At 47.6% G+C, this 11,480-nt stretch overlaps 1 protein-coding gene across 4 annotated transcripts in view; it reads right to left on the reverse strand.

Annotated features, from left to right (window-relative positions):
* CDC16 (cell division cycle 16) overlaps positions 1–3,407 on the reverse strand; it is a 38,798-nt gene extending 35,391 nt beyond the window's left edge. For 2 of the 4 annotated variants that reach the window (XR_004325830.1, XM_032496554.1), the window contains exons 1-5: positions 3,216–3,405; positions 1,903–1,957; positions 1,712–1,809; positions 754–792; positions 282–425 (exon numbers count right to left, since the gene is read on the reverse strand). Coding sequence is in view for 3 of the 4 variants with exons in the window: in XM_032496554.1 (XP_032352445.1) it covers positions 282–425; positions 754–792; positions 1,712–1,809; positions 1,903–1,957; positions 3,216–3,263 (384 nt within the window). In the remaining variant the exon portion in view is untranslated. Of the gene's footprint in view, positions 1–281; positions 426–753; positions 793–1,711; positions 1,810–1,902; positions 1,958–3,215 lie in introns of all 4 variants that reach the window. The other 2 variants (XM_032496556.1, XM_032496555.1) reach the window with 2 other exon arrangements.
* Between the last annotated feature and the right edge of the window lie 8,073 nt (positions 3,408–11,480).

The following is an 11,480-nucleotide window of genomic DNA, read 5'->3' on the forward strand; positions in this document are numbered from 1 at the left end:
GAAACATTATTCCACCCATGGGAGTAGTTTAAAGCATCAAATGTGAGAAGAAAGATCTCAAGTCTGCCTATTTCAGATTCAACCATCTGAGGACACAGTTACAATTTCTAAACGATGGCTCAGAAATGTCTCAGAATCTTTTTGGTTTGGGCAAATTAAATAAATTGGCAATCAAACTGTTTTAACACAGTTATACTCAAACAAAAGAAGACTTATGTTTGCCACGTCACGTGGGCAATTCTCACTGATGTCGCTGAAGCACGCCTATCAGACTCACTTACTGAGGACTGAGACACCTCCCAGTCACTGGAGGGGTCTCTCAAGCCACCACTTTCATCCTTCAAGCATTTCTCGAATAACCTTTTGTTGATCGGTTCCTCCATATCAAGAATATCGAGAGCCTGCTGATGCTCCTTTGCAGCAAACTGTGTAGAAAACAGAAGAAGCATTCGTCACCCGTGACTTCTGACACTAGAGACACACACAAACACTGTAGATTCTAAAAGGGTCTAAATTATACCCACTGATTACTTAAATTTAAAATGTCTCAAGTAAAACTTTCTTCATGCATGTCAACTTTTAGCAAATGGAGAATCAATATTTATAGCAAATAATACTAAAAAAAGGACATTTCCTCAGGAAATACTTTATTACTCTGCAAGCTCCGTTACTGGAACTCACACTCGGGAAGGACACACAACACCCACGTCACGAACCCTCACCAAACAGAAGCGGGACAGAGCGCATACTCACGTGGCACCTAGCTGCAAGGTAGCGACATGCTTCGTACAGCTAGGAAAGAAATGAGTCTATTAACAACGAGATCAAGGTAACATGCACCTTCCCTCCAAAGACAACTATAAGCATGAAGTCAAGGAAGCTTTTCTCATAATTTCTCCTTTACTCTTGCAGAGGAAAAAAAAGAAAAAACAGACTCTTTAACTCATGATCATGAACATACTGTTTACCAGGCACCAAGGATTCAAAAGGGAGTAGGGATCTGCCCTCAAGGAGTCTGCAGCAAGGGAGACATAAACCATGAAAGAAAGGGCATGGAAACTATGAGGCAGCTGAAGAAGAAAACATCTGTAGGGGAGAGGGTCAGCGTTCTAGGCACGGAGCCCAAGTAGCTGTCACACAGCTTCGGAACTGCAAGCAGCCAGCACGGCTGGGTACATATGACACGTACTGATGGTGGTGGCGGGTCAGACAGAGACTGTAGAGAGATCATGAAGGACCCTGGGTGTCTATGAAGCATCTAACTTTATTCTGTAGGTGATGGGAAATCACTGAGTGATACTGTGAGCGACATAATCATACCTGTGTTTTAGGAAGACCACCCTGTGCAAGTTTAAAAGGTAAACCAGAGACAGGAAAGGTGGGGTGTGGGAAACATGTCCTTTTGAGAAAGGAGAGAGGCTTCAACAACAAAACAGACAAATTACAGGCCTGAAATATATAAGTGATGACATGGAAAGGAATATCCACACTTCAGAACTATTTAGAAAACAGAACTTTCAAACCTTGGTGACTAAGTGGGATGGTGGGAAGAGGGAAAAACAAGGTGACAGATTAGGAATAAGAAATTTTCTCTTTTCATTTAATAAGAAAAATTGAATCCTTTAAAATATTTTTACATGAAAAGAACATATACCTAAAATACTAACCTCATGACATTTTTAAAAGCTCTGAGGTTCATACAATCACTTACTTTGTCCAATTTTCGTGACCGAAGTGCATGAGCGGCTCTGTGATACTGGGCTGTCAGGTAAAGACACTGAGCCAGCCAGTAAATGTCCTGGGGCTCCTCTGGAGGGAAAGTCACACAAATGGTCAGAAGTTCAAGGTAAAGGAGACAGGTTTTTAATAGAGAAATCAGAAAAATTAGAATTTGTTACTTACCATGAGAGAGTGAAGCTACCTTATCCGCCCAAAATAAAGCACTTTGATACTGTTGCTGCATCCAAAAAGAAAAAAGGTAGTAATTGCCCTGTTATTTCAATAATTTTACACAGATATCTTAATATTATTAGAATGCTACATAATAAGTCAACATCTCAACATAATAGCTTTTTACATGTAGTAGGGGGTCTATCAATCATACCTCTATCTCATTCGCGGCTAGGTGAGTTTTAGTTCAGTGGTACAATAAAAATATTATTTTAAGAGCTCTGATATATACAGTTCTAAAAGGTAAATTTTAAACAAAACTTACACATTGCAAAAATGTATGGACAGGTTCGTGAAATAGTAGACCATTTAAACTACCATTTTGCAACATCTAGCCCTAGCCACCAGCTAGCAACCTCAGTCCTCCTGGATGCCAACCCAGAGCTCTGCTGCCAGTCAACCTGGGAAGAGGCTGCACGGATGTTCACACATCTGCTCAAAAGCGCCCACAGGGTGGAAACAGGCCTGTCTCACTGCTCACTACATCCCCGAGCCAGAGAAAAAGTGCTCAGGAAGCATTTATTCAAGTCATCTGACTCGTGGCAAACCAACATACAGCCCTTCAGTGTGCAAACAATTGGCAACATTTCACATCCAATTCTGAACAGTTCACACAGAACACCCTTTTCCCTCCCCTTCTTGGTTTCTAATTTATCAGGAGAGCATACATTTTGCAAAAACGAAGTGACATCGTAGATTAAACTGATGCTGCTGATTCTGGGCACAATTCTTTCCCTTAAACACTGTTTGCTGTTCATTCAAGGGTAGTGCAGGGAACGAAGGTAGTTAATGTGAACTTTTAAAAGTACTGATTTTGAGACTACAAGTTTGTTTTTATCTTTGTTCCTCTAAATTCGGCCAAATAAGAATTACAACTAAACTTTTCGAAAATTTTCTATTAGCTACCTAAACTCAAAGGCCACTCCGCAACTTTCCTCCTGAAATAACCCTTCAACTTCCACTTCGCACGAAGGATGTACGGAGCATCTCAGTGCCCCGGCTCTGGGCGGGCTCCGGAGCGGGGCTTGAACACGTGTAAGGCTCGCCGTGTGCCGAGACGGCCTCGAGCTCGCTGCTCCTCAGCCTCCCTTCTGCAGAGGGCTGGGGGCTAAACCCCTCCCTTCGGGGGCTTTACACCAGAACGAAAGCCCAGGTCCGAGGGCCGCGCGCCGCCAAGACCCCGCGGGCAACCGCCCCTAAGGACCAGGCTCGGGAGGCGCTGCCCCAGGAGCCCCGGCTCGCGCTCCACGGGTTGTGCCGCCCACCTGGTCCAGGTACTGCCGGACGCGCTTCCGCAGCCGCTCCAGGTTCATCGCTGCGTGGCCTGGGTCCGGCGCGCGCCCCTCTTCGTGCTGCCGCCGGGCGGACTCCGCCCCCGCGCCGCCGCAGCCGCCGCCCCGCGCCCAGGCCTCAACCCAGCCCGGCCGCGCGCACCGCCCAGAAACTTCCGCTCCCGGCCTGGCCCCGCCCCGGAAGTCACCCGCAAATGCGTCCCCTCTGGCGCTGGAAACGGGGGTCGCGCCGTTGGTTCCGAGGCCCTCTCTTGCCCCTTGGGTTGCTAGAGTTCGTGGGGAGCTGTGGACGTCTTTCCTCTGAGACTCAAGCCCCCGCGGACGCGCAGCCAATGACGTGTCCGTGCGCCATTGGCTGATTAACGCGTTCCAAGTGGGGACTTGACCGCCGCGGGGCTGGGTTCGAGTTCAGCCCCACTTACCTCGTGTCCTTGGATCCAGGTGTGACTCCTGTGTCTCGGGTAAAATGGCCAGAACTACCTGTGCGGCTGGTCGGCGGTTAAGTGAGCTCACGCCGGGGCCTGGCACGTGGTGTAGATGCTCTTCGCGTCCTCGCCGTGGCCAAGTGTCCCTTTCAGTGTCTTCAGGCAAAACCCAGAGGCTCATCCCTCAGACGCAGGTAAAAGACACTGCGATCAAGAACAAGAACTGAAGAAGTGGATCTGTTAAGACTTTGGATCCATACGATGGAATGTTATTCAGCAGCAGAGATGAATGAAGTGTTGACATGTGTGAACCTTATGTTCAGTGGAAGAAGCCAGTCCCAAAGGGCCTCGTGTTGTATAACTCCACTGACAGAGATTCTCTCGTGGACCAAAATCTGCTCAGACTCCCCTGAACCTTTTTTCAGCTAGGCCTGTCTTACTTCCATGTATCTCTCTGTGTTGTCCAGTTTTTGCAAGAATTCCAGTAAGTTAGCTTAGCCACAGTCCCACACCCTGTATACTCCTCATCCCCTGTAATCTTCCTGGCGGTATCTGATCACCTTGGTCTGCCTTCGGCAAGAATCCTGTTAGGTCAGTTAGAATCCCCCTCACCCCTGGTGTTTCCTCTTAGCAGTTTTCACTCACGGACCCCCATCCCACTCCTTGGCTGTAGTTCCCACTCGCCCATCCTGCATTCTGAGTGGAACCCAATTTCTCCCTCACTGCAAATTTCTGTCAAATTGGCCCCTATACCTGTATTGATAGCTCCCTACTTTTGAATAAAATCTTCCTTGAAGTGCAAATGTCATTTGAATATTTGGGGTGGGGGGTAATTAGGCTTATTTATTTTTTTATTATTAGTTTTTTTTTTTTAATGAAAGTACTGGGGATTGAACCCAGGACCTCGTGCATGTTAAGTGTTCACTCTACCCTCCCCACTTGGATATTTTTTTCTTTAACGCCATTTATGTGAAATATCCAGAATAGGCAAATCAACAGCGATAGATAGTTGATTGGTGGTTGTCAGTAGCTGGTGTGAGGGGTGGGGTTGGGCAGATGAGAAGTGACAACTAAAAGGTACAAGATTTCCTTTAGGATGGTGACAGTGATCTAAGATGGATTGTGATTCCTGCATAGTTCTGTGAAAACCCAAAAGACACTGAACTCTACACTCTAAATTTTACAGTGTGTGAAAGATATCTCAATAAAGCTGTTAAAAAAAAAAAAACCTTCTTTGACAAGTTGAATGCAAAAAGAAACCTAATTTGACAAATATGTTTTACTTGACCCTGTGACAATATGGAGCTACAATAGGTAAAAACGAAAAAGTTACATGCACTACGTCAGAGAGCTAACTCAGAGAACAATCTCTACATGTAAAATTTTCAGTCTAGTAGAAGGAAGCAGCTGTGGAAATATGTAACTGCAATTAACAAGTGCAAAGATGCAAGAATCAGGAAGGAGTAGAGGGACTAATCAGTCAGTACTACCCAAGTGAAAAATCAAGTGACCTGTAAGCAGTGGAAATGGAGGTGACGTGAACTGAACCTTTCTTCCCCAATATTAAGTTAAATTTTTAAAATGAAGGCAATGCATTCTCATTACCAAAAAAAATTTTTAAGTAGACAAACAGCAAATGAAGTCAAAAGACAAGCTAGGGAGAAATTTGAAACCTACCATAAGATGCAAACCTCCTTTAGATGTAATAAACATACATATGAGTAAACTAAAATAAAGAGACCAATGGCTGAAGAGGGAAAAATGGGGAAATGATATGAAAATACAGTTCATAGGAGAAGAAATGCAAATTGATTCTTAACATCTGAAAGAAAGCTCAACTTCACTCATAATAAGAAAAATTAAAACAGTGGGATATTACTCTTCGTAAATCAGCAAAGATCAAAAATGTTGGTGATACTTTGTTGGCAAAAGTGTGGGGAAACAGGCCTCTTCATAGGTTGTTTTTGTGAGTGATACTGACATTTTCTCTATGGTGAACAAGTTGGCGTGTCTCCCAAAACAAAGTGTACATACTCTGCCCTAACACTTCCAATTCTGGGAAACATAGAGATGCATTTTGCATATGTGCAGAATGACCTGTCTCATTAAGGATAGTCATTACAACACTGTCTGTTTCATAGGAAGACCTATGAAAAAACAGAACCACCCTGCAAGGCCACATCAGGAGAGGCAACAAGTGTGCTGTCTGGTGGGAAAGAGGGCACTGGAGTTAGACTGCCTTGGTTCAGATCCTGGGCAGAGGGATCAACCTCTCTGCGTGTCATTTTCCTCATCTGTAAAATAGCTTGTACTTCATAGGATTGAGGCATGTGAGGACTTAATGAGATAATTCACAGACAGTGCTTAGAGTAATGCTGAACATATTCTTGTAATTAACATGTATATATCGGCATATATTGCATTGCATTAAATCACACTACTTTATTACTAGTGGCAGCAGCTGTGGCAGCAGTCTTGCTAATAAGCTGAGACACACAACGAGCAGCATGGAGATCTGAGTCCCTCTCGAGGTTAGACAGTCTGCTCCATTCTGTTTGAGGTCTCTGCAACAAGACCGCTGTTGCTTGCCTCCAGTCCCACTCAGCACTATGGAATGGCTAAAAAGCAGTGACCAGGCTGCCAAACCAAGCTTCTGGACCCTCAGATAGGCCTGCAGTGTCTCTGTGGTGGTGAGGCCGGCCAGATGATTTGCCGTAACCAATTTCATGCACAGTCTTCTTTTATTTTTTATTTTTTAGCTTCTTTGTGTACAGTCTTTACTAACTCATATGTCCTAAAGTCATACATTTGAGATGACTAATTAGTAAAATCACAATATAACCTGAAATTTCTTTCCATCAAACCCACTTTTAAAAAGACAAAATAAAACACTGAATGTAGTTGTATTATAAGCCCTCAGTAACTGATTCATACTGACATTTCCCAGATGTGTTTGAAGTTCATACATCTTTTATTTCACACCATGAGGCCAGGCTCTCCAAATGTCTTCAGGCATTAAACGCTTTGCTGCACAAGGATTTAATAAAGTAAACACATGCCCTTGAAAGCACAATTTATCACTTGTTTCCAGTTTGTTCTTTCCTGCTCTTGATTGCAGCTCCAGAATCCTCTCCACTGCACACAAATCAAGACAATTGCAGTGACATTTGACTGTCTGAGGAACCTAAACCTTGGAAACATTTAATTTAGAAGCCCCAGGAATCTTTAAGTAATAACCAATATCCATACACGATTTCTCCTTTTTCAAAGTACCTTCCCCTGTGGCACGTCACTCGCCTCCCCTCGCAGGGTGTGGCGACATCACTTCATTGCAGGATGGGCTCTGAGTCCCAGGGGTCTCCTGAGACAGGGATTTACTGAGGGGCTGGATCGTTCAGAGTCCTTTGCTCTCTCAGGGGCGTGCAGTATCCTTGGCTACAGTACAATTTTATTGTTGGGCCCAGAACAGACGAGTTAAGTTCATTTCTTTATCAAATGTCGTTGCTGGAAATACTTATAAGCCATGTTAGTTTATTTTAATGAGTCCATAAGCATGGTGGGGAAATAGGTTGATGGAAGGTTTAACCTCAGGAGCTCACTCTAAGACCAGGGATGACAATGTAGCAGAAGGTGACAGTAGGTACAGAAGGAAAAAGTACAAGAATGAACTAGGTGGCTGCTGTAGACTGAATATTTGTGTCCTCCCAAATTCATATGTTGAAACCTAACCAAGAATTAGGAATTACTAACACCCACTCCCCACCTACCCTCAGGGGTATGGCCTGTTTGCCAGCAGCTCCGGGCCAGCCTCAGCCTGGCCAGGTGACAAACTCGTCAGCTGTCCAGAACTGTCCCCACCTCCTCCTCCTCCCTTCCCCTCCCACTGCCCTCCTCATCCCTCCCCAGCACCTCCTCTTTCTTCTGTGGCCACAGTGCTAGTGAGAAGGTGGCATGGCCTCCCCTCACTTTGGATGCTGGGTAACCAGGTGGCCAGCCCTGTGCCCTCAGGGTCCCGGGTACCAAGGCCCAGTCAGCGACTGCAGGCCAGGTTGACTACCTTGGGCTCCTGCCACAGAAGGACAGTGCTCTTTTCTCCCTGGAATAACTTACACTGGGTTTGGATTTGCCCTCCCTGTCTTCCATGTTGACTCTCTAACTGCTGCCTTCATCTTCAGGGTTCTACAGGGTCATGAGGTAAAACAGTAGCCAGTGTCCACGGGGCTCATTGGACTTGTCATGTGCAGGAATGGTCACACTATTTTAGGTAGCAGCATTTAGAAAGATGTACAAGAAAGGTGAGTAGGTGTATGTGTTGGGCACAACACTCCCTCCACCTCCCTCACACCTGTACCTGTGACCTAAATGCACCAGTCAGACTGCACAGCTCGGGTGTCTGAGGAGTGATAGAGGCCAACAGCCAGCAAATGGCATGGGATAGCGGGCAGGGCACTTTCCTTATGCCCTCAAATTGCCTGTTGTCCTGCAGGAGTAATTTCCACTGCCTTCAAACAAAGACAATGAAGAATCATGCACAGAAATGGAGAACAGAACTCTGATATCCTCAATCAAGTCATGAATCATATTAGACAATAATACAATTCCATCCAAGGGGTTCTAAACCCCTAACCCATGATTCTTCTGGTGTGTTAACTTGTATGAAGTCAACCAAATACTGGGCAACAGCTGCACATTGATATTTTTATGCCAAACTAAGTTTTGTGAAATTGCATATGTATAAATCTGTGTTGCTGTTTCTTTTAATGATTCCTTTCTTAAACTAGTCAGGAAAACAAGGCACAGATTTTCAGTATGGCCAGAATATTAAACATCTTTAGTAGTTTCTCAAGAATTTTTGGTGCGGGGGCGGGGGGGGGGCTTCTTCCTCAGAATTACTCAAAATTGAAGAGAGAACAACCATCTTTCTAGCTGGATTGAGGAGCAATGTGACAAGGTTACCACAGGAGGGGAATCTAAGGATTGGCAGACTCTTGCTGCAAGGACATATATAATTATTAAGAAGCCCATGATTTGTAGACATCCTGTTGCTGTCTTACGATGACAATTATACAGATTTTGAATTAACTTCTACCCAAACACCAGATCTCGATTACTCAGCCTTCTCTGTGTCTTGCTGTGCCTGCTGCCACAGTTGCTAGGGCTGTACCTGCACCTGCTTAGGAACCGGAGGTTGTGTCCATTCCAGCTTTCATGTGCTATCAGTGCCTCCAGCAGAGCCAGGGGTGAGGGAGTGGGAGGGGGGTGGCAAAGTGGACAATGGAAGGATGCTTTGGCTCAGTGAAGGCAGTCACTGGGATGCTGAGAGAAAGCCCAGCTCATTCAGGAAACACAGAAACATAGTCAGGCTGGGATGCAGGGCAAGAGGCCGGAAGATGAAAGATGGAAAGTTTCATGTGAGAACATATTCATGTGTGAAAAGCACAGTCAAGTCTGGTAAGTTACAGTGTTTAGAGCTGATGTCCAGTGTTGTAAGTATCTTATTAACACACATCTCTTCTACTCCAAGATACATTATTGCTGTTTAAACTGTAGTGCTAAGGACAGGTTTTAAAGACAGCAGCAGCATATCGCTGAAAGGAGGTGTGAGACATGTAAACTGGAGACACACTCGCACATGCCCACACCCACCCACGTGTAAATGGTCTTGTTAGCAGCCGGAGCCTCCTCCCCACCTCGCCCCGGGACTGTGTATTATGTTGGACAAACATAGCTACGTAGAGTAGGATGGAAGAGCCATGGGGTCCTATTTCGGAAAAGAGGATGGTTGCTGAGCTGCTGACAAGGGCAGTAAGTCCAGCTTGACGATCAGATTTGGTTGTGCTGAGAGTGAGTTGCAGAATGGAGCTGCTGGGGGAGGTAGAAGGGACATCTCAGCTACATGGGGAAAGAAAGAGGGAAAGGACGAGAGGCAGCCGGAGCTCAGAGTAGAGTCAGGAGAAGGAGACACATTTAAGAAGGACTTTGAGAGAGAAGCAACAACAATCTTTACATCAATGACGGTGGCCAGGGACTGCAGGTGGCTTTTGTGACCAAGGCAATCCTTGCCGTGCACACACACAGCAAACGTGCCTTGTGCCAGCACACACATTCCCAGGTGGAAAGGGGCTCCAGGAGAGAGAGACACGACTTCCTGTTGTGGACTCCACTGTCTGACCCGTCTCCTGACAGCATCACTGGTAACCGGTGATTCGTGTGGAACATTATCTGGCATGCGTTTTATGTAAGGACCTGAAGGGGGTCAGAGCATGCCATCCCAAAATACACCGCTTTGGCTCCTTGATTATTTGAGAAACAGCAGATGCAAGCGGGGTTCTCTGCCCTCCCATTTCTACCTAAAAGCAGGGCATAAGTCTCCATTGAGGAAGAAGCCCCCCCTGCACCAAGAGGAGAGCACTCTGTCACCAGGGATGGGGAGCCATCAGAGACGGATCTTTACAAACACACCTGCTGAAACAGCCCGTGTCTCCCACTAATTCCCTCACACGTCCCCATCGTGGCCCCACAATCTGCAGCCCCAGCCCAAGTCCCTGGACTGTCACAGCCCCACGAATTACGGTTCTTTGTTTGAAAAGATACATAAGCTCTTGGCTCTAATGATCTCTTCAGATTTTCGTTTTCCTTTGAAGACTCCTACAGACACTTAAAATAAGTTTGCATGCTTCCCTCCTGTTTACCTGGTCGATACGGAGGCCAGCCGCGGGTTCTAGCTGTGTGAAAGGAAGCTTTTTCCTCCCTACAGATCTTACTCCTACTGCTTCTAAACACAATTCTGTTAAAATTATTGGGGAATCTAATATTTACCCAAATTGTATTTCATAATTTGGAGAGTCGGATTATAAAAACTCCTAAAGCCGTGCTGGAGAATTGCTGACTTGCGCCAAAGAAGCCCGTGGGGGTTGGGTACCTTCTCCTTGGTTGGGTCTCAGCATTCTGAATTACTGAGTACATACTGGTTGAGAACAAGTGAGTGTTTTACTACAACTTACCTTTGATGAAGATATTGGGGAAAGGGGCTAATTAGGGGGCCGGGGCTGTGGGCTCCTCGGCACCCCCATCAAGCAGGCAGAAGGCGAGCAGAACCGACTGGTCCTCTGGTCGCGCGGGCCCCGGGCCGGGGCTGCGGCTCCAGGGGCCACCACCAGAGGGCGCGCCGCCGCCCCGCGGCTCCGGTCCCGGTCCGCGGGGGCCGGGCCGGACCCGGCTGGTCGCTGGGGCGTCGGAAGGCTGCCCGGAGGCCCGGGGCGCAGGACCTGGGAGCCAGGGGCCTTCCCGCTGCGGCCACTGTTTTGAGGGTCAGTTTGCTGGGTGGCTTCCCGCGCTCCTGACGGTTCCGGGCCGTTCCTGGTTTCCCTGGAGCCGCGAGCCCGGCGGCGCCTGGGGCCTGCTGCGCAGCGTCCGGAAGGGCACTGGCGCCGCCCAGCGACCGCCGGGCTGACAGAGACCCGGCCGGCGGCCGCACAGGCGTGGCGGCCAAGCCCCCGCAGCCGCCCGGGGCGCCCTCACGGCGGGGCCCGGTCGGGGCTGGGTCCCCCAAGGCCGGCCCCCGTTGGGGTTGGGCCCTCGCCCCGGCTCCCCACCACCGCACCCCGGAGCCGCTTTCTTGCCGCAGCCCCCAGGAGGGGCGTTTCGGAGCTCGGCCCTGGGAGGGAGGGAGGGCCCGACAGCGCTCTGCTTCCAGAACCTCCCCTCACACCCCGGCCGGGCCCCGCCAGCGTGGGGGCGGGGCGGGCCCCCCCCCCCCCAGGGACCCTGTCTGCTTCTTTACTGAACTTCTACGTCTCTTTAGCAAATACAG

This window comes from Camelus ferus, chromosome 14 (assembly GCF_009834535.1).
Source record: "Camelus ferus isolate YT-003-E chromosome 14, BCGSAC_Cfer_1.0, whole genome shotgun sequence".
NCBI lineage: Eukaryota > Metazoa > Chordata > Mammalia > Artiodactyla > Camelidae > Camelus > Camelus ferus.